Genomic DNA, 24,221 nt, shown 5'->3' on the forward strand with positions numbered 1-24,221 from the left:
TTTTTTAAATAACTCGATATCTGGATCTAATAGAATGATTAACCTAACAAAATTGAGATAAAATTTTGAATATATTAGCTCCAAAAAAGTATTCAGTGTAGATTTCAATTTTTTAAATTTAATTTTTTAAAAATTAAGCTTTTTATTTTTTTTATTTTTTTGTTTTAATAAATATTTTAAAAATTTTAAGCGATTTTTTTTTATTTTTTAAATGTACCTTATTTAGATGTATCTAAAAAGTAAAATATTTATAAAAAAATTTAAAAATTAATAAATACACAAGAATACGAAACTAAATTCTTGTATTTTTTGTATTTTTAATATTTAATGAATTTTTTTCAAAAAGTTTTTCACAAATATTATACTTTTTGAATATATTTATATTAGGTGTATCTAAAAATTAAAAAATATATTTTAAATATTTTAAAAATTCAGTGAAAATAAAAAAATAAAAAAATTAATTTTTTAAAAAAATAAATCATAAAAATAAGAATCAATCAAGTTGATTTATACTTTAGAAATTTCAAACCAAAAACTCCAAAAAAGAGCACATCCCCCGACCTAGTACCACCAAGCCAACCCGGTTTTGTTACTTCTCTTTTAACGCAAGATGATGACATATCATAAAAAGTAAAATAAATCAATTAATAACAATAGTGGAGGGTTTGCTGGTTTTGACAACTATTTTTTATAATTTAAAAAAAATTATTTTTAATTTTTTCTACAATAGACCGCCATGAAATGTAACATAAATAAATAAATTTGAAAAAAGTTCACTTTTTTATAAATAAAAAAAATCAACTTATTTATTTATTTTTGGTGAAATTTTATTTATTTTTTTACATTCTTGGGAACTAGATGGACTGAAAAATAAATTTAAAAACTTGATACAATTATATATATATATATATATATTTTAAAATCAATAAAGAAAAAAACTTAGGCCTCGTTTGGGAATAAGCTTTTTTAGTAACTTTTTGATTTTTTGGCTAAAATGTAATGTAAAAAAAATTAGTATGTTTGGGATGACTTTTTAGCTTTTTACGAAAAGATGTGCAAAAAGTAAAGAGAAAATGGAATATTTGACTTTTTAGCATGGATTGTTGGCTTTTTTGTTTTTTTAGTAACTTTTTGGCTAAAACGGGCACTTGCCAAATGAGGCCTTAAGCTCTGTTTGGAAGAGTTTTGAAAATGCATTTCTACCTCTTAATTTGTGCGTGATGTTTGGTTACCGTTTTCCAAAATTAATTCCACATCCACTTCTGTAAACTCTGTCGAAGAAGAGAAAATTTGGACTAACCGGTCGTCCCCCTGGACGTCCGACCAGTCGTCCTCCCGGATATCCGGCCGGTCAGTACAGTGCAAATTTTTTTTAAAACAATTGGCACCTGTTATTTTTTATATTTTAAATAAAAAAAATTTCAGAATTTTTTAAATTTTTTTATGAGTTTTGAATAGAATTTTGAGTTGTGTGTTTGATTATGAATTGTAAGTTTTTGTATCAAATATCATATGTCACATCAAAAATTTCCCACTCAATCCAAAATTCTATTCAAAACACATTCACCAAACAAATTTTTCACAGTCAAATCACAATTCTAAAACTCACAAACTCAAAATACAACTTCTATTCTCAAATCATATTTAAAAACTCTACCAAACGCTACCTTACTTTTTTTTAGTATTGCCAATGGAGAGAAACTCATCCATCAAGAAAACAAAAAGGTAGATTGTAAACATGGACCCAGAAGCAAGCAGTTGTAGTTAAAATTCCAGTACCAAACCTTCTTAGGCCTCATTGGTTTTATATATACATTGCATAACCAAAATAAAAACTACAAATCAAAAAATAAACGTGCCCACTCTATTAACATTAATCCAATGGATTACATAGCAGAAACTTTTATTACTCCTGGTGTCATTATGAGTCCTCTTGGATCTCTCTCCATTAGTTGCGTCGAAGCAAAGTTCCTTCCCTTGAACATGCCGATGCTCTTTGGGGTCAGCTTCTTTGGTACGATGCATCCTCCGAGAATCTCCCTTCACTGACTCTCCTCGCCCGACCTCCCTTGAAGGCCAGTGAGAGTGTTCCTTGGTCCTAGTGTGCTAGGAAGCTACAGGGACTGTTTTCTGCCCTCCCTTTTGGGCATTGTTCTTGGCCGCTGGAATCGCGCGTGTCTTGTAACGGAAATGATGGTTGCATGACGTTGTTCTGCATTATGAAATTGACGACCGATTGTAGGTCTGCCAATTTGTTCGCCACTCCCTTCATCTCGCCGTCTCTCCGTAGGCATCTATCTTTCCGTACCTGTAGGTCATCCTCGTTATAATACCCGCCTCAGTCTGACTTCTTTGGTACGTCGCCCTCCTGGCCGATGTCTTTCCCTCCGGGATTCTGATCTTAAGTTTCTTCATTGCAATTATCCTCCTCTACGTTAGGGTCAATGTGCTTACCATTCCCAGTAGGGATGTCGTCCCCAACCTTTTCTTTCTGTCCGTAGTTAGCCATTTATTCTTCTTTTGTTCCCACAGACGGCGCCAAATTGTGTGTATTGTTTTCTGACCACACTGCCAAACAGGTACTCAGCTGGAGAACAATGGTAGAATAGATTGTGCCCAAACGACCTGTCACAGAAAGAAAAGACTCTGGCGGTGATTCTTCCACCTGGGGGTACTCCAACGATCAAGTCAATACTCAATTTATCTCTCAAAGATAATAATTAGTGCATAACTCACTAGCCAGAATATAAAAAGCGTACCTCAGACCCACGAGGGTGCCTTACTTTTATAGCCAGCATTGACCTGATCCCTATAGAAGCCTAGCTTCAATGATCTCTGGCTCAATGCTTATCCCGGACTCTTCAACAGATAAAGATAAACTCCCTAAAAGTTTTATCCTTATCCAGACTGAGGTCCTCCCTCATTCTAGAACTCTTGACCCTTATCCATTCATCTCGGATTCCAATATCTCCGTAGGTAACCTCGGCCTAGCCGAGATCACCTCGGCGTCATGACCAGGACATGTGGCACCTCGGCTGGCACTTCGGTGCCACCTTGGCCCCGTGTTATCATTCAAAAAATCTGTCCCCACAATATCTATATATATATATATATATATATATTAAATCAATAAAGAAAAAAACTTACTTTTTTAAGTGTTGCCAATGGAGAGAAACTCATCCATCAAGAAAACAAAAAGGCAGATTGTAAACATGGACCTAGAAGCAAGTAGGCAGTAGTTAAAATTTCAGTACCAAACGTTCTTAGGCCTCATTGGTTTTATATACACATTGCATAAGCAAAATAAAAACTAAAAAAAAAAATAAAGGTGCCCAATCTATTAACATTAATCTAGTGGATTACACAATAGAAACCTTTATTACTCATCAAAGAGACTAATTAATGCTTAAAAATTCCCTATTATTTTTACAAGCGATGCGTAAGTATCAACAATTGCAATCACACTGCCAAATAACACAATTAACCCTATAATCATCACTTCAAATCCAAGACTTCGATAAGTGCTTGAGATCTTTAAGTAACATAAGCAAGGAGTTAAAATCGCAGCTGTGACGCTAAGAAATGCTCCAACAAGTGACATTAGGTAACCAAAAAATGGGACGGCTATGGCTACGATGACAGTGTTGTTCACCAACGTGGTTCTGATCAAGAGGCTAGTCAATTTTTCACTGTACTATGATCGAAACCTATTTTCTATAGCATTCACTACTGGTGTTATCATCAATGCATATTTTACTATAGGATTGACTAGGGTAGTGTATATTGCCACTTTTGAGCTAATTTTTTTAGTTGGAAAGTTTAAGGTTATTTGAGACAGTACCTTCAAACCAAACATCAAATATCTAATAATCGTCATTGATGCATACGTAACCATACATAAGAGAAAGCACAGGAACAAAACCTGCAATAAGAGCACGAAAAAGTGAAATTCAGTAATTTAAACAGCTAAAGCAATTTTTTTGATTTAATCATTTTTGCTTTACCTTAGTGAATTGGTTTTTGTTTTTCGTAGAAGTGTACAGAGTGAGGAAAACCGGATGGGCACAATAACATAAGGCAAATAAGCTCATTAATAATTTTAAAGTTATTTATTTAAAACTGTGCATAGCACGGGTATCAGTGGCGGAAGGAGTGAAGACCCATAGGGTTACGTGTTTCCCTTGGATTTTGAGTTTTTTTTTTTTAATTTTGTAAACATAAATAAAATATTTTAAATAAAAAATTACAAAAATATTCTTAAAGTGAAATGTCAATGACATTTTAAAAATTATGAGAATAATAATGGTTGTTTTAATTGAAAATAAAGACACTACTATAAATCATATTATTTATAAAAAAAATTTAATATAACGGTGATGTCATTATTATTGACATACAAATATAAGTAATCTCCGTCAGTAGCGGAGGGAGTGAACACGTGCCCCCTAGATTTTGAGATTTTTTTTATAAAAAAATTTGCAAATATAAAGAAAATATTTTAAATAAAAAAATTTCAAAAATATTATTATAGTGAAATGTCAATGACATTTTAAAAATTATGAAAACAATAATGGTTGTTTTAATTGAAAATGGAAAGACTACTATAAACCATATTATCTATGAAAATTTTTGAATGAAACGGCAATGTCATTATTATTGAGATGCAAGTATAAGTAATCTCAGTATAAAGATATGAAATTTATTGGATTATTAGTTACATTTGACAGGTGAGATTCACTCTCTATGTATTTATGTACTATTAGTTGGTGATATCACATATCAATAATGACGTGGTATTACCATTATATTGAATTTTTAATCAAATTTTGTATATAAAAAAAAAATTATCATTATATAATTTATTTTAAGACTTATTACTATATTTTTTTTTTTGTATTGTCCATGATATACTAGTTACAAATTACATTATTTTTTTGATATTTCTCGAAATCAATCGTAAAAACTTGCGTAAAATATTTTTATAAAAAATATTGATATTGTAATTGTACGGACATAAAAAATACCGTATTTGATGATAAAGAAATCCAACGAAAAAGATGATCAGCACCACCACGCGATTGTTATCTGCAAGACAAAACAATCCCAGCTGTAGCCGAGGGCCCTCCGACACCCAAGTCAGTCCTCTAATATTATCAAAATATTTAATGAACTAATTCATAGAGAGAAATTGCATGCCTCAACCCATGAGGGTGTTGCCTATTTATAATATCCAGTGACTTACTCAGCAAGTAGTTTGAATGTTTCAGAAGTCATATCCCAAACAATCTCAGGTTGGGAAGGACTTCTATACCGATAAGATTTCATATCTTGATGAGTCTTGCATAACATAAAACATTAATGCAGTATTTGATAAGAATTTGATAACTGTCATACACGTGATAATTTACAATTACGCCACGTAGCAGTGTCGGGACCCACATAATTCCTGTAGTTATTTTTATTCCCTCTCGATTGCCCCCAAGCTTTCATTCTCTTTGAACCCAGTGAAAAAGTGGAAGCTTTCTATTATTCTAATAAAAATAGCCGTGTAATAATGCCTAGCTAAAAACCATACATAGGTGCTAGGGCTTATTCCAAAATGCATAACTTTATTAGAACTTATTTCGAAAATGCCTAGCCTTGCTGAAACTTATTCCAAGAATGCCTAACCTTGTTAGGACTTATTCCGAAAATGCCTAACCTCGTTAGGACTTATTCAAAAAATGCCTTGTTAGGACTTATTCCAAGAATACCTAACCAAGTTAGGACTTATTCTGAAAATGCATAACCTTGTTAGGACTTATTCTAAGAATGCCTAATCTTGTTAGGAACTACCAAAACACCAACTTGCTTATTGGCAAGCAAAACCTGCTCAGCAAGGGATCTCATTGTTGGACAAACCACCAACCTACTTTGTAAAAAAGTTCAAAATTGATCAAACTTACCAACCCACTTTGCCAAGCAAAACCCACTCGACAAATATTTTCCAAATTGGCCAAATCTGCCAACCTACTTTGCTAAGCAAAACCTACTCAACAAAGATTTTCAAAGTTGTCAAACCTGCCAACCTACTTTGCCAAGCAAAACCCGCTCAACAAAGATTTTTCAAGTTGGTCAAACCTACCAACCTACTTTACTCGACAAAGATTTTCAAAATTGGTCAAACCTGCCACTCTACTTCACCAAGCAAAACCCGCTCGGTAAAGATTTTTCAAGTTGGTCAAACCTACCAACCTACTTTGCTCGACAAAGATTTTTAAAATTAGTCAAACCTACCAATCTACTTTACCAAGCAAAACCCGCTCGACAAAGATTTTTCAAGTTGGTCAAACTTGCCAACCTACTTTGTTCGACAAAGATTTTCAAAATTGGTCAAACCTGCCAATCTACTTCACCAAGTAAAGCCCGCTCAATAAAGATTTTTCAAGTTGATCAAACCTATCAACCTACATTGCTCGACAAAGATTTTCAAAATTGGTCAAACCTACCAACCTATTTCACCAAGCAAAACCCTGCTCGATAAAGATTTTTTATGTTGGTCAAACCTGCCAACTTATCTCTTGCCCAAACCAACTTGGCAAAGAGATAAAATTTGTAACCAAAGAATATCGTAATTCATATTGCCCCCATGATCTATAAGCGCGAACTTCATCTCAGCATATTTGACCCAAATAATGGTCTTCATCCACGTTTGGTATAAAAACTCATATTTTTCAGATAATAAAAATCTGATATAATAATTTAATCTTCCATGTATTTGTGGTTGGAATAATAATGCATAAAGTTGATGCTCCACTTATAACAAAAATCTGACATAATGTATAAAATCTATGCTCCGTAGCATAATAATTGACAATAATGCCTCCATATCCAAAATGATAATGCATAAAATCCATATGCCGTAGATAATAAAAATCCAATATAATTGATCTTCTCCGTGATCAGAATAATAGTGCACAAATTTCATGCTCCGCAAATAATGAAAATCTAACATACTAACTGATAAAAATATCTCCACATCCAAAATAATAATACAAAAAAAATCTTACTCCACAGAGCTGCTCTATTCTCTCATTGAATCAGGTTTGGCAATAAACAACACAAATTGATTCATGTCCACAAAGTATAGCGTGCCATAATATTACTTCATAAGAGTCTTTATTTCATAAATTCCAAGCCATCCAAATACCTCAAATAAAATTAGTGATGTTAGACTATAGTCATGCTCGATGTGACCCAAATTAAATTCAGGGGCAATCAAATAGCAACCACGAAGCTTACGCATTGTCCCACTGGCAAAGCTGCTACAGCATCATTATGGACATATTGCTTTACATGGCTTGGGAATATGTCCCTTAGCCAATTTAATACTCTTTCCTGATTCGTTTGATGGTTGACACTAGATACATCCAAACAAATAATACCATATGAACAAATCTCTTTCAACTTGAATTTAAAAAGGTTTCTTCCATAACTTGTTCTAATGTATCTCTGGCTGCAATTTAAAATTAATGTTGATGTATCTTCGTGTTGATAATTGTGAATTCATCTTCTTTGCTAGATTTAGTCGATTCCCATAGACGGCGCCAATTGTATGGACATAAAAATATTGTATTTGATAATAAAGAAATCCAACGAAGAAAATGATCAGCACCATCACACAATCGCTATCTGCAAGACAAAACACCCTCAGCCGTAGCCGGGGGCCCTCCGATGCCCAAATCAGTCCTCCAATATTATCAAAATATTTAATGAACTAATTCATAGAGAAAAATTGCGTACCTCAATCCATGAGGGTCAAACATATTTATAATATCCTGTGACTTACTTAGCAAGTAGTTTTAATGTTTCAGAAGTCGTATCCCAAATAATCTTCAGTTGTGAAGGACTTCTATATCGATAAGATTTCATATCCTGATGAGTTTTGCATCACATAAAACATTAATGCAGTGTTTGATAAGAATTTGATAACTATCATACACATGATAATTTACAATTACACCACGTGGTAGTGTCGGGACCCACATAATTCCTGTAGTTATTTTTATTCTCTTTCAGTAATTAATAAGTGCCCCCTCTAATTTAATTTTATGGCTCCGTCACTGACGAGGTATTACGCTAATATATATATATATATATTAAATGAAAGTCTTATAGTCTTATTTTTCCAATTATTTGTTTATTATCATTTTTCTAATATAATGAGCTAAATTAATCTAGAAAATATCACATTTTTTATCATGTAGCCCTAGATTCTTTCCCCTCTCTCTCTCTCTCTCTCTCTCTCTCTCTCTCTCTCTCTCTTTTCTTTTTTAATTTTTAGTTAAAATGTTCAGTGTGTGTGTCAATTTTCGATCACACTACCAAACAGGTACTCAGCTGGAGAACACCGATAGAATAGATTAAGCATGAACGACCTATCACAGAAATATAAGATTCCGACGGTGGTTCGTCTACCCGGGGGCACTCTGACAATCAAGTTAGTTATCTCTCAAAGATAGCAAAAGTGCTTAAATCACTATTCAGAATACAAAAAGTGTACCTTAGACCCATGAGGGTGTCTCTCTTTTATGGCCAACACTAACCTAATCCCAATAGAAACCTAGTTTTAATGGACTCTGGTTTAATGCTAATCCTGGACTCCCAGTTAGATTGGGATAAACTCTTTAAGAGTCTTATCTTTATCCAAACTGAAGTTCTCTCTCATTCTAGGACTCTTGTTCCTTATCCGCTTATCCCGGATTCCGGTATCTTCACAGATAACCTCGGCCTAGCTGAGATTATCTCGGTGTCATGAACAGGACACATGGCACCTCGGCTGGCACTTCGGTGCCACCTCGGCCACGTGTTGTCATTCAAAAATTATGTCCCCACAACTGCCCCTAGGTTCTATTACCTTGGCATCCTGAGGTGATGGAACCTATATCGTTTCTTTCATTTAGCACATCGGCTAAGCTCACTTTGTCCTTCATTATTGAGGTCATCATTCGTCGGCTTAATACGACCAAGACTTAGTCTATTTTCATCAATGCTTCAGAACCAATAACCAAGTTTGTTCAAGTTTCTCAGCCGAGATCGTCCCTACAGCCGAGGTCTTGCTCCATTAAATCAAGAACTCTAAGAGTTTCATCATGCATATGAGCTGTCACGCATAGTATTTTAACCGTTTTTGCCACGCATCTTTCCCCTTCTAAGCCTTACCTGACACGCGCCATTAATTTGCATCGCATTTGCATGCGCCGTCTGACAAGCACGTCGTCCTAGGCACACTTATTGCCATTTTGCCGCCATTCTGCATGTTTGATCAAAATCATCCCTCTCTCTCCGTCTTTACACTTTTTCACCACCATTTTCGTGCAAGTTCTCTCTCTCTACTCCCAAATCCTCCATTGTTTCAAGCTCTCAAGCTCTGCAGCCACTCCGTTCACCTCCTCCGGCGAAGCTTTTGCTGCTCTTCTCTGATTGTTGCCATTGTCTGACCCTGGCGAACTTTACACCGGCTTCATTTTCTTCGGTGAGTTACTATTTTCCCCCTCTTTAGTTTCATACTCTGTTGCCTCTGTTTATTTGTCATGATAAATGCATTCATATGCTCCTGTTTCTATCTGTGTTTCAAATTTCACCCTTCGTATGCTTAAACATGTTATGTTTCATCTGTTTCTGGGTATACACACGCACACACATACTTGATGTTCTTGATAGCTTGTCACTGTTCTTGGTTTTACTTTCTGGGTTCTGAACCAAACACATACTCGTTGCTCTGCCACTGAATTGGCTTCGTATATCTGTACTTCTAATGTTCTTGAATTTCTTCTGGCTTCTTAATCATGTTTTTTTTCCCTATTTTCTTGTTGTCTTTTCCAGATTCTTGCCCTCAATTCTTGTTCCCATAGTTTTAGGTTTGGGACTTGTTCTAAAACTTACACACTTTAGGAACAATTGAAACAAATTCCCCTTAGATCCTCAAAAAACTCTTACCCCAGCATATGTTTAGGTTTTGCCGAGGTCCTTTAAACCTTAACAAACCACTTCCTTCTGAAATCCAACACCTCCCCCACTTTAGCCGACGTCATGGGTATGCTCAGGTGGATGGTAGACACCCCAACTAAGTTAGCATACTTTAGGTAGGAGTTTGCCATCCCTACCGACGTTCACCTTAGGCTGGCTGGAGAGGAGGACTCTATTATGCCCAAAGACGACTCCATGCCCTTTCTAGTCGTAGCCTTCATAGAGTATGGACTTAGGCTTTCTCTTGACATCCTTTTTCCGAGAAGTCCTTCACTATTATAAACTCAACCCAATGCAATTAGCCATTAACTCTTACAGAGTCATCAATGGTATCATTGCCTTAGCTAGCCAAGAAAATGCTAGGGTAACTCTAGCCGACATCCAGTACTATTACACCATGTGTGGCCTTAAGTCACAAAAAGGCTACATTTACTACCTTAAGCCGAGGTCGACGGAATAAAAACTTATCGCCGACCTCCCTAATTCCAACAAGGGCGTCGGGGACGATTATTTCATCGTCTCGGGCAACTGGGAGTTCCTTCCAAATGACGACCTTCACCTCTACCCTTTAAGCCGTACATTGTTCAGAGAGGGAGACGGTAAGAGCCAAGTGTTACTTTTACTTGCTTCTCAAGTCTTTAATACTTTGTTCCTTCTAAATATTCTAATGTTTGTCTGTTTTATTTTGCAGCTCTTCCTCAACCTCCAAAGGACTTCCGCAAAAACTTCTATCCCAGCAAGGATTTAAAAAAGCTATTGGGTCTGCTAGTTGACTAGCGAAAAGCACCTTTGCTGCTCAACTACATCCCAACTTACAAATCTGTACTTCCCGACGTCCCAAGAAAAAGCAAGTCTCCTCCTTCAGCAACAACTCCTCAAGCTGAATCATCAAGGCCTGACCAAGAATGAACATTTGGTCTTGTGGAGCAACTGTTAACCTCTGCTCCACAACTGATCCCACCTTCTCAACGCCAACGCCGACATCGAGCTCCATTGTTCGCACCGGCAGGCAGGACTCAAAGCCGAAGATGCTGAAGTGCCAAGGCGTCCTCATACGATCCAACCAACCCACCAACAGCTCTACCAGCAATCCGCCTTGACACTAGAGTTACTGTTGCCACCTCCTCCGACAAAATGGGGCAAAAAAAGGCCATTGCCGAATACCTTCTTGCTGACATCCCCAATGTCACCACAGTTCAATCTTCACCATCGCAATCTCAACCAAAGCCAAAGCCAAAAAGGCTGAAGAAAGCACAAGCAAAGGCAACGGTAACTCAGATCGATTCTGAGTATACCTTACTAATCTCAAAGATGGCCAAGGCGGAAAAAAGTGCATCCGCCGCCGAAAAGAGGCCTGCAGAGGCTGGTCCTTTTAAATCCACCTGGTCAAAGAAGCCGAGGTCAGAGTCTGCCATAACCTCTGGGTCGTTCAAATCAGATACCCCCTGGGCCCCTCCAATCACTATTGAAGACAAGCCAGTCAGAGTCGACAACAGCGCGACTGACCTTAAAGTTGGCGTTGCCCTCTCTACTGCCTTGCTCCTTCCAAAAAACCTTGAATGCAACGCCGAGGTCAGCGAATATGAAAACTTTGCTCTGATGTTGCAGCACTCCGTACAAGTAATCCCTTAACACTTGGTACTTGTCATTCTCTATTTTTCCATACTTAAAAAGTTTTACTAACCTTTGTTTTTTCCATTTCTTCTAGGCGATCTAGCACGCCCACTCCTTCGCGATGCAGGCCTTCGACGTTAAGAAAGAGTTGGTCTGCAAGATAAAAGAGGCTGCTGGTTTGCTCAAGACCATCAATAAAGTTGAGGCCAAGATCAAGACATTGATGGATCAAGCTAAGGCGGCCAAACAGGCTCAAGATGAGGCTGAGGAGAGGGCAGGAGTTGTTGAGGCCATTCATTGCCAAGGTCCTTGAAGCCGAGAAGAAAGAGGCTGAAGCAAAGACCGCCGAAGCCCAGGCCGAGCCCATTGCTGTCTTGGCCACAAAGGATGCCGAGATCAAAGAGGCGGACAAGAAGGCGTATGCCGAGGGAGCAGCTGACGTCAAAGAAGACTATAAGAAACAAGTGAAGCAGGCATGCAACAAGGGTTTCAGCAATGGCTGCTCTGAAGGAGTTGGCTTTCCCCGAGGACTCTCCTCTTAAGAATGCTAGCAACCTCGTCCTAACATTTCCTCCCTCTCCAAGCCAGTTCGAGGACGAGGCTGAGTCCGAGGAGGAAGCTGAGGCCGAAAACTCCGAGAAGGCTGTGAATGCTGGGGCCAAGTCCCCAACTCTGAATGACCTAGTCTTGAACTTGACTTAGGATGAGGCGGACAAGGTCTCAAAAGATGCCATCCCTAAGAAGACAACATCTGATGCACCTATCGCCGAGAAGAGCATCAACCAGACTCTCCAAGAGATCAATGTCGAGCTCGCGGCTGAGAAGGCTGCCGAGAAGAGTTCTTAGATGTCTTCTGAGCCCCAAACCGATCCAGCTGATGATGTCGAATAGTCTAATCTTGAAGCTTTTCCTCTGTACTTAGTACTTTTTTCTTTTTGAACAATGTTTAGCTCTTTATTTGGCCGATGTGCCTTTTAGTAATCTGAACAATTATTCTTCAATGTCAGGCTGAAGTGCCTTCTTTCCTTATCTGAATACATTCTCTAATTTCTTCTTTCAATGTGATTGTATGTTTGTATGCTTTACTGCTTCCATACTTAGAATATTTTGCATGTCTTCAGTTTATGCCTTTCTTGTATAGTCTCCTCGGATTAACATACCTCGGACAAAACTTCCAATCTTGCTTATCTCGGCCTTGGCTTAATCACTTGAAAACATTGTAAAAAATATTTTCATAAATGCTATATAAAACCTACCACTTACTTTTACTTAGCAAGACTTCTATCTTCAAATATCTTCCAAGTCTAGGCAACATGGTAATCTCGGCAAGTACGTAGATACTTTTTTCAACATAATCATGGCTTAACTTCAACTTGTAAATTTTCTTAAAATTTCAACAAATGTTAAACCATCCTTCCTTTAACATAACCTCGGCTTAACTTCAACTTGTAAATTTTTCTTAAAATTTCAACAAATGTTAAACCAATTTTCTTTCAACATCACCTCGGCTTAACTTCAACTTGTAAATTTTTCTTAAAATTTCAACAAGTGTCAAACCAACTTTAGCATGTAGATTCCAACTCCCAAGCATCATTCTCCAACTCTCTGCCCCATAATATGAACTTAAGTTCCACTTGGGTTCTCATTAAACATGTGGCTTTGACCTCGTTGCTGAGGTTAGATTCAAACAAAGACTGGCTGAGGTAACCAACCTTGGTCTCTTTGTTAATCTAACTAACATGTACTTAGTTTCAATCTGTGTCTGACTCTGCCGATATGGCAAGTCTAGGTTAATTCAACTTAGTTCAACTATATTATATGCGACTATAATTCAACTCTGCCATATAATAAGTCTAAGTTATTCGTCATGTGTCAATCAGAAATATCGCCAACTTAGTTCAACTCTATTATATGCAAGTATAATTCAACTCTGTCATATAATAAGTCTAAGTTATTCATCATGTTTCAATCAGAAACATCACCAACTTAGTTCAACTCTATTATATGCAAGTATAATTCAACTCTACCATATAATAAGTCTAAGTTATTCGTCATGTTTTAATCAAAAACATCACCAAGGGACTGTTCAAGCGTGTTACACAAGTTTGAAATCAAAAATTGAGCTAAAATTTTATTATTACTTCGGCTAACAACAGAAAGCTTTAAAAAACAAAAAATCTAATGATAGAAAAACTTCAAGTTGCAAGTATTTCAAGGTCTTGGTAACTCTTTGCCTTTACTGTCTTTAAGCCGATATGCACCATTGCCTAGGATTGAAATGCTTCTATAAGGTCCCTCCCAATTTGGGCCAAGCTTGCCCTCTGTGGGATCCTTCTTGTTGCCGACGACCTTTCTTAGGACGAGGTCCCCAACTTGGAACTCTTGTGGGTTAACCTTCTTATTATAAGCCCTGGCAAGCTGCTGCTGGTATGTCCCCAATTGAATTGCTGCTTTCTTCTTTCTTTCTTCTAGCAGATCCAGATCTCGGGCCAAGAATGCCTCATTGGCCCCATTTCTACTGCCTGGGTTCTGATCTCTGGGATGCCGACCTCCAGCGGAATAACTGCTTCTGTTCCATAAGCCATGGCAAATGAGGATTCCCCAGTTGATCTTCTCGGCGTAATCCGATATGCCCAGAGTACATTAGGCAACTCTTCCACCCACTTTCTCTTTACCGCTTCTAGCCTCTTCTTGATTCCATCCAAGATAACCTTATTAGAGGCTTCTGCTTGACTATTACTCTGAGGAAAGCTTGGAGTAGAGTAATAATTCTTAATTTTGTACTTTGCACAGAAGCTCTTGATTAGCTTACTGTCAAACTGTGTACCATTGTCTGCTATTATTGCCCTTGGGTTCCCAAACCTGGTGATGATGTTCTTCCATATGAAGTTCTTCACATCAATGTCCCAAATTTTTGCAAGGGGTTCAGCTTCTACCCACTTGGTGAAGTAATCTGTTGCCACTAGCAGGAACTTCCTTTGTCCAGTTACTTGAGGCAGTTGTCCAACAAGAACCATGCCCCATTGGGCAAATGGCCATGGGCTGGACACTACGTTCAAGTCCGCTGCTGGTTGATGTATCAAATATGCAAACCTCTAGCACTTCTCACACTTCTTGACATAAGCTTCAGCATCTTTCTGCATGTAGGGCCACCAGTACCCTTGAGTAATGGCCCTATGAGCAAATGACCTGCCCCCAGCGTGGCTTCAACATACTCCTTCGTGTATTTCATACAGAAAGTCTTCAACTTATGAAGGATGCACACACCTTAAAAGGGGTCCAGTAAAAGATCTTCTGTAAAGGTGTCCCTCTGCTGTTAAACTAAACCTTACTGACTTCAGCTTGATCTTGTGTGCCTCTTTGTGATCATTTGTCAGTTTCCCATTTCTAAGGAATACTATTATCACATACATCCAACTTGGTTCCATCTCTACACACATTGTTTCATGCTCTGTGTTCAGTGGTTATATGCTTGGACCTGTCAAGTAATCAACCATTATCGCCCTTGCATCTCCAGGTTTCATTACAGTAGCCAGGTTGGCCAGAGCATCAGCATGGCTGTTGTCATCTCGGCTAACCTGTTGTAGTCGTCAATTCTGGAATAAGGCTACTAGTCTGCCCACCTCCTTTACATAAGTCGATATCCTTTCATCTCAGGCTGCGTATTCGCCTGTTTCCTGGTTGACGATAAGTTGGGAATCATAGATAACTATTACCTCGTCAGCTTCCATTGCTACTGCCAGTTTTAATCCTACGATCAGTACTTCATACTATGCTTCATTGTTTGAGGCTTTAAACCCCAAACGAATGGATTGTTCCAATATCTGTCTATCTGGTGATGCTAGCACTATTCCTGCCCCCGCTCCTTGTCGGTTTGAACTCCCATAAACAAACAGTCGGAAGGAGTCGCCGATGTAAATACTACCTGGCCTGAGTTTCTCTTCATTCCTTTGTTCTGCTATCTCCAATTGGGTTTCTCCTTCTTCACTTAGACATCGTATACCTCAGCTCAACGGAGCCCGATGTATGATGGCGCCTGGTGTGAACTTGGCCACAAAGTCGACCAAAACTTGGCCTTTGATTGCTATTCTGGGTCTAAATTCCAGATCATATTGGCCCAACACCACTGCCCATCTAGCTATTCTGCCTGTCAAATCTCCCTGTTGCAACAGGGACTTCAAGGGATGCTCAGTTAACACCACAATTTTATGGGCTTGAAAGTAATGATTCAGCTTCTTGGAAGCCATTACTAAAGCCAGTGTTAGCTTCTCCAAGGGTAGGTATCTAGTCTCTGCATCAACTAGGATTTTACTTACGTAATAAATTGTCTTTTGCTCTCTCTTTTCTTCTCTGATTACAACTGCACTCACTGCATGCTCTGAAACTGCCAAGTATAAGAACAGCTCCTCTCCAGGTACTGGATTTGAGAGAACTGGAGCTGTGGTCAAATACTTCTTCAAGTCAGCCAAGGCGACTTCACACTCTTCTGTCTATAAGAAGTCTATGGCTTTCTTCACTAAGCTGAAAAAAGGTTTACATTTGTCAGAGCTTCTGCTTATGAATCTATTCAGGGCTACAGCCCTTCCAATCAACATCTGCACTTGTTTTGCCGATGTTGGGCTCTTTAATTCTAAGATGGCCTTGATCTGATCTGGGCTAACCTCAATGCCCCTTCTTGTAACCAAGCATCCTAAGAACTTACTAGACCCAACTCCAAATGCGCACTTCGATGCATTGAGTCGGAGCCGATATGTTCTAAGGATATCAAAAACTGCCTTTAAGTCTTCTAGATGATCCTCAGGTTCCTTGGTCTTCACGACCATGTCATCTATGTATACCTCCACTGTTCTACCTATTAGATGTCTGAACATCTTGGTCACCAGTCTCTGGTAAGTTATTCCTACATTTTTATAAGATACCCTGGTCAATTAAGATACGCTTCACTTGGCATTCTTCAATCTGGAGGGATATTACCAAGGCATCGTTGTGTGGATGTTGCACCATCTCTAGGTCGTCTTCAGTAAAGGACACCACTAGTCCTTGGCACTCGTCTGTCCTAGGTCTTTTCTTCCAAACCTGGTACACATGCTGCAAGTGTTTTACCTTCTGAGTCTCCCCACGTATTTCGTTCTCATTGACCTTCGAGTGAATCACATTGATCACTCGAGGTCCACCTGCCTGCGGTTGTGATGCTGGAAGAGGTGGTGCTGCCGGTGCCTGAGGCAGTCTTGTTTGCTCTTCCCTTGTCCTGGCCTCGTCTACAAGGTCCTTTGAATGACCTTATCTTACCAAGTCTTCCAGATGTGCCTTCAAGGCTCTGCACCCCTGAGTCAGATGCCCATCTTCATTATGGTAAGCACAGTGCTTGCCAAGACTTCTTCCCATAAATTCGGTCGGAACCGTTACTGGTGCTCTATAATAGGGCTAATTTCGGACTTTCTCCTAGACTTTGTAAATCAGGATTCGGAATACGTTTGCCTATGCAACCCTTAATCGTGTCTCTTGCTTGTTGTACCCAGTGTTACCTCGGCCTCGCTTCGGTGAGCCATTTCTCTTCTCTTGTTTTAACGTCTTTGACCCCGGCGTTTCTTCCTCGGCCCTCGCACACTTCTCAATTCTGGCCATGAGTTCCTCCATACTTTTTGGCAGTGTCTTTGCCAATGATTTTCGAAGTAGACAATCATCGTTCAGGTCGTTCTTAAAAGACACGACCGCCACCTCTTGGTTGCACCCTAGTATTTGGTTGAACACCTCATAGTACCTCTTGGCATAAGCCCTAAGGCTTTCATCCTGATTCTCAGAGCCATCAGGGAGTCCATCCTTAATGGTTGTAGTTTGTTTGTCACAAACCTGGCCACGAATATTTCGACCAGGCCTTCCCAGCTTTTCACAGTTCCTTTCGGCAACTTGTGAAACCAGTCCGATGCAATTTCCCCGAAGGACGAGGGAAACACCTTGCAAAGTAACGATTCGTTCCCAGTGTATAGTGCCATTGAGTTCAGGTACAAGCCGACGTGAAAGTTAAGGTCAGACTTACCGTCGTATATCTGGAACCTCGGCATGTGAAACCTTTTCAGGGCCTCAAATTTGTCCAGTTCTACCGAAAACGGTGTTCTCAACTTGACCGGAGACGTTACCTCGGCATCCTGTCACTTCCTCTGGAGGTAATCCTTTAGATCCTCCTTGGTCCATCTAGGAGCTTGGCTATTAACGGATTTCAGCCTTTTTGGTGCGCTACTTTCGGTGTCATTATGAGTCCTCTTGGACCTCTCTTCGTTCGTTGCGTCAAAACAAAGTTCCTTCCCTTGATCTTGCTGATGTTCTTTGTGGTCAGCTTCTTTGATACGATGCGTCCTCCGAGAATCTCCCTTCATAGTATCTCCTCGTCCGACCTCTCTTGAAGGCCAGCGAGAGTGTTCCTTGGTCCTGGTGTGCTAGGGGGCTATAGGGACTATTTTCTGTCCTCCTTTCTGGCCATTGTTCTTGGCCGCTGGACTCGGCGTGTCTTGTAACGGAAACGGTGGCTGTATGACGTTGTTCTGCATCATGAAATTGACGACCGATTGAAGGTCTGCCAATTTGTTCGTCATTCCCTTCATCTCGCCGTCCCTCCGTAGGAATCTATATTTCCATACATGTAGGTCGTCCTCGTTATAATACCCGCCTCGGTCTAACTTCTTTGGAACGTCGTCCTCCTGGCCGACGTCTTTCTCTTCAGGATTCTAATCCCGAGTTTCTTCGTTGCAATTATCCTCCTATACGTTAGGGTCAATGTTCTTACCACTCCCAATAGGAATGTCATCCCCGATCTTCTCTTTCTGTTCGTCGTTGGCCATCTATTCTCCTTTCTTTCCCACAGACGGCGCCAAATTGTGTGTCAATTTCTGACCACACTGCCAAACAGGTACTCAGCTATAGAACACCGACATAATAGATTAAGCCCGAACGACCTGTCACAAAAATATAAGATTCCGACGGTGGTTCATCCAACCAAGGGCACTCCGATGATCAAATCAGTTATCTCTCAAAGATAGCAAAAGTGCTTAAATCACTATTCAGAATACAAAAAGCGTAACTTAGACCCATGAGGGTGCCTCTCTTTTATAGCCAACAGTAACCTAATCCCAATAGAAGCCTAGCTTTAATGGACTCTAGTTCAATGCTAATCCTAGACTCCTAGTTAGATTGGGATAAACTCTCTAAGAGTCTTATCTTTATCCAAACTGATGTTCTCTCTCATTCTTAAACTCTTGTCCCTTATCCGCTTATCCCAGATTCCGGTATCTTCGTAGATAACCTCGGCCTAGCCAAGATTATCTCAGTGTCATGAACAGGACACGTGGCACCTCGACTGGCACTTCGGTGCCACCTTGGCCACGTGTTGTCATTCAAAAATTATGTCCCTACATTCAGCTACAAAATATAGTCGAACACTCCACTTTCAAAGTTTTCATTTTATATATATAATACACGAATTAAAATGATAAAAAAAATACACAAAAAAAATATATTCAAAGAAACAAATTGTTTTGTTATGGGACACATCTTTCTTAGAAATATTAAATTAGTAGCTTCCTAGGTGGCCAACAACACACTTTAATTTTTTGGAACTCTTTTTCTCTTTCTTTGGATTCTTAGTTGGTAATAATGACATTTTTCTTATTTACTTTCAAAATGAGCAAAATATTTATATAAAAAATTAAATTAGTTAGGCATTAATAATTAAATAGATTGATTGTATTTTTATGACACATGTGATTTGTACGAGCACAAAACAATCTTCTCGTATAATCCTGTTTACCAAGCTTGCACTCCTCCCAATGTCGTCGCTTCGCTACCTAAAAACACACATGAGCTAGCCGACGGGTGTGTGCCAGAAAACCCCTTTAATGCCTAAGTCAGCAAGCAAATAACAGATAATAAGCTATGTATGTTTGTAAGTAAGAATTACAGTACCTGTGCATAGATTCTGTAATGAGCTTTTATAGATTCTACGTGGCACAATCCTAATAGGACTCTAACTCTCCTTAGCAAAGTCCTACTAGGATTCTCATACTTAAGGATAATGCTTATCAAACCAAGTGAGATGGCCAAACACCCCGCTCGGCTAACTGTGCCTAATCGACCTACCTTGTGTAGCTATTCCTCTAACCAAACTGCGCAATCCCTGACCACCTTGAGTTATCTCGCCAAGCTACTCCTAGCTCGGCTTTCTTCACGCAATCGACTTGTCACTTCGGTTTGTTTATTGATCGCACACAGCTAGGTTTGAGCCCGTTGACCGGCCTCTTAACCAATGTTCCTTAAACTGAGTTATCTGGACTCGTCACTTGGCCCACAAACGTGGCCGATATTCAGGAACAATGCTTCTTAGATTGACCCAATTTGTATACATAATTACCCTCTCAATTGCTTCGTAATTCTATCTGCATAGCATGATTGGGATTATTGTCTTTCAGCCGAACTATCATTGTTCAAGTTAACCAAGATAAAAATGTCAGCTCGGTCTCGCGAGCAATCGTTCTTTCCTCTCTCTTTTTTCTTTTTTAATTTTTAGTTAAAATGTTCAGCTACAAAATGTAGTCTAACACTCCAATTTCAAGGTTTTCATTTTATACGATATAATACACGTATTAAAATGGTTAAAAAATATATATATTCAGAGGCCCAAATTGTTTTGTTATGGACACATCTTTCGTAAAAAAAAAATTAAATTGGTATCCGGCTAGGTGGCCAAAAACATCTTTCAATGTCTCTCTACCACTTTAATTTTTTGGAACTTTTTTTCTCTTTCTTTGGATTCTTAGTTGGTAATAAGGACATTTTTCTTATTTACTTTCTAAATGAGCAAAATATTTATATAAAAAATTAAATCAGTTAAACATCAATAATTAAACAAATTGATTATATTTTTATGATACATGTGATTCAATATGGGAGTATCGATTTTCTATCAACTCATAAACTTATCTCATATGAAAAAAAAAAAGTTGTGCTTAATTCTATAATCAATTTTTTAGAATAAAAAATTATAATTTTTTTATAAATTTAATCTTATAAATTAAATAATTTAGATTAGTGAAGTGACTTAAAATGAATCCGCCAAATTATAAAAAAATACAGATTTTGATCATCGTCATTCTATATAAGTAATAAAAACATTTCATTACATATTTAATAACTATGAATTAGAAATATAAATTTATAATTAATTTAAATTAAAACTGATCATTTCACTCACCATTAAATAATGAATTCAATGGATATGTCTGACATTATACTAATCCTGGGGATACATTTTCAGAGTACCAACACGTGGCCAAGGTGATGTTGGCATGTCAGCCGAGGTGCCACGTGTCCAGATCATGACAACGAGGTGATCTCGTATAGGCCGAGGTTATCTCCGAAGATATCGAAATCCGAGATAAGTGGATAAGGCACAAAGAGTCCTAGAATGAGGAAGGACTTCAGCATAGATAAGGATAATACTCTTATGGAGTTTATCTTTATCTCTTGCAGAGTCCAGGATAAGCACTGAGCAGAAGTCCATTAAAACTAGGCTTCTATGGGGACTAGGATTGAGTTAACTATAAAAGAAAGGCACCCCCGATGGATCTAACGTACGCAATTTACATTATGAACAGTGAGATTAGCACTATTGATTGTCTTTAAGAGATATACTGACTTGATCGTCGGAGTGCCCCCGGGTGAACAAACCACCGCCGGAATCTTCTCTTTCTGTTGCAGGTCAGCCAGGTGTCATCTATTCTGCCAGTACTCTCCAGCTGAATACTAAGTTGGCAGTGTGAACAAAAATTCACTCACACAATTTGGTGCCGTCTGTGGAAAAGAAAGGAGAATAGATGGCCAGCGACGGACAGAAGGATAAGGTTGGGAACGAAACCCCTGCTGGGAACGGTAAGCACACTGATCCTAATATGGAGGGAGATGGTCACAACGAAGAGACTTAGAACCAGAATCACGGCAGGAAAGACGTCGGCCAGGGTGGCAACGTGCCAAGGGAACCATATCGGAGCAGGTACTACAATGAGGATTACCTCCAGGCATGGAAGGATAGATGCTTGCGAAGGAACGAAGAGGTGAAAGAGATGACAAACAAGTTGGCAGACCTACAATCGGTCGTCAATTTTATGATGCAAAATAACGTCATGCAGCCACCATTCCCGTTGCAGGACACGCCGATTCCAGCGACCAATGCCCAGAAGGGAGGGCAGAAACCAATCCTAATAGCCCCTCAGTACACTAGAAGCGAAAAACACTCTCACCGGCCTTCCAGGGAGGTTAGGCGAGGAGAATCAAGGAGAGAAGAGTCACGAAGGACACATCGCACCAAAGAAGCAGACCCTAGAGAACATCGGCATGTTCAAAGGCAGGAGCCGTGCTTCGACACAACTCATGGAGAAAGGTCGAAAAGGGCCCACAACGAAGCTGAGAGTAGTATGCCAAAAAGACTGAAGTCGGGAGATAGCCGAGCTCCTGGGCGGAGCAAGGAAGACTTGAGAGATTACCTCAAGAGGAAACAACATAATCCCGATGTCGAGGTAACTTCACCTGTTAAGCCGAGAACACCATTCTCGGTAGAATTAGACAAATTTGAGGCTCTAAAAAGATTCAGTATGCCGAGGTTCCAAATATGCGATGGTAAGTCGGACCCCAACTTCCACGTTGGATTATACCTGAACTCAATGGCACTATACAGTGGGAACGAGCCATTGCTATGCAAAGTGTTCCCCTCATCCTTTGGGGAGATTGCATCGGATTGGTTTCACAAACTGCCAAAGGGAAGCGTGAAGACCTGGGAAGGCCTGGCCGAGATATTTGTGGCCAGATTCATAACAAACAAGCTACAGCCATTAAGGGTGGATGCATTGATGGCTCTGAGAATTATTAAGGATGAAGGCCTTAGGACCTATGCAAAAAGGTACTACGAGGTGTTCAACCGAATACCCGAATGCAATCAAGAGGTGGCAGTCGTATCTTTCAAGAACGGCTTAAAAGACGACTGTCCACTACGAAAATCTTTGGCAAAGACATTACCAAAAAGTATGGAAGAGCTCATGGCTAGAATCGAGAAGTATGCCAGAGCTGAGGAAGATAAATCGGTGACTAAGAAGACAAAACAAGAAAAAGGAAACGGCTCGCCGAAGCAAGGCCGAGGTAACAATGGATCCAGCAAGCAAGAGATAGGACTAAGGGCTACACAGGCAGTTACGACTGTGTTCCGAATCCCAATTCACAAAGTCCTGGATAAAATTCAAAACCAACCTTATTTCAGAGCGCTAGCGGGGGCACCAGGAGAATTTATGGGAAGAAACCTTGGCAAGCATTGTGCTTACCACAATGAAGATGGGCATATGACTCAGGGTTGCAGAGCCCTGAAAACACACTTGGAAGACCTGGTGAGGCAAGGCCATCTGCGAGACCTTGTCGATAAGGCTAGAACAAGGGAAGAACAGGCAAGACTGCCTCAGGCACCAGCAGCTCCGCCTCCCCCAGCACAACAACCTCAGATAGGAGGACCTCGGGTAATTAATGTAATTCACTTAAAGGTCAACAAGAACGAAATTATGGGGGAGACTCAGAAGGTAAAGCACTTGCAGCATGTCTACCAAGTCGGGGAGAAAAAACATCGGGCAGAGGAGTACCAGGGACCAGTAGTGTCCTTTACAGAAGCCGACCTTGAGATGGTACAGCATTCACATAACGATGCCTTGGTAGTATCCCTCCAGGTTGGGAAATGCCAAGTGAAGCACATCTTAATTGACCAAGGCAGCTTTTGTGACATCATGTATGTTAGGTGTTACAAGGAGCTTGGCTTTCATCCAAATGATATGGAGCAATCCAATGGCCCAATAGTCGGGATCAATGGAACGCTGACATTATCACTGGGAACAACGAGCTTGGAAGTGCAAGCAGGCACCAGGAAGGTAATGACAGAATTCACCGTAATCGACACACCCTCCCCATATAATGCAATCTTGGGAAGACCATGGTTGCACGCCATGAGGGTTGCTCCCTTAACATTACATCAACTGCTGCAGTTCCCAACAAAACATGAGATTGAGGAGGTCAGAGGAGATTAGCTGCAGGCAAAGAATTGCTCTATGGCAGCAATGAAATCCACCTGCAGTATATGAGAACCAGAGAAGGCAGAGATCAAAGAAGAAGACGTGGAGGTCTTAGAGGATGTCGGCAAGGAGCCAGCCGAGAAGAGTGAAGAAGCACTGAAGAAAATCCTCGTCCAAGAGGGGGATGAAGAACGCTTCTTTCTTCTCGGCTCGGGCTTAGCCAAAGAAGAAGAAAAAGAGTTGGAAGCTTTCTTGAGAGCAAATATTGAGGTGTTTTCTTGGATGCCTTACGAGATGTCTGGCATTGATCCCGAGGTCACTTGTCATAGACTGAACGTTGACAGGTCGGCCAAACCTGTAATCCAACGAGCAAGAAAACCGACGTTGATGCACATCGAGGCAGTGGAGGAGGAAGTAGACAGATTTCTGGAGGCCAGGGCCATTCGAGAGGTAAACTACCCGACATGGCTGTTAAACACAGTGGCGGTGAAGAAAAAGAATGGTAAATGG

The 24,221-nt window shown here is 39.6% G+C and overlaps 1 protein-coding gene and 1 long non-coding RNA gene across 2 annotated transcripts in view; both read right to left on the reverse strand.

Annotated features, from left to right (window-relative positions):
• Nucleotides 1-1,657: 1,657 nt before the first annotated feature.
• On the reverse strand, nucleotides 1,658-5,786 carry LOC145804676 (uncharacterized). The gene is made up of 3 exons (XR_014346927.1): nucleotides 5,025-5,786; nucleotides 3,842-3,922; nucleotides 1,658-3,081 (listed from the first exon to the last, which is right to left on the reverse strand). It is a non-coding gene; the product is annotated as an uncharacterized LOC145804676 (long non-coding RNA).
• Nucleotides 5,787-5,791: 5 nt separating this feature from the next.
• LOC114322221 (amino acid transporter AVT1I) overlaps nucleotides 5,792-24,221 on the reverse strand; it is a 52,746-nt gene continuing 34,316 nt past the window's right edge. The window contains exon 4 of the mRNA XM_082899424.1: nucleotides 5,792-7,914. Coding sequence (XP_082755550.1) covers nucleotides 7,825-7,914 — 90 coding nt within the window. The 3' untranslated portion in view covers nucleotides 5,792-7,824. The remainder of the gene's footprint in view (nucleotides 7,915-24,221) is intronic.

The sequence above is a fragment of the Camellia sinensis genome, chromosome 1, assembly GCF_055761805.1.
Source record: "Camellia sinensis isolate YWXY chromosome 1, ASM5576180v1, whole genome shotgun sequence".
In the NCBI taxonomy this organism is placed as follows: Eukaryota; Viridiplantae; Streptophyta; class Magnoliopsida; order Ericales; family Theaceae; genus Camellia; species Camellia sinensis.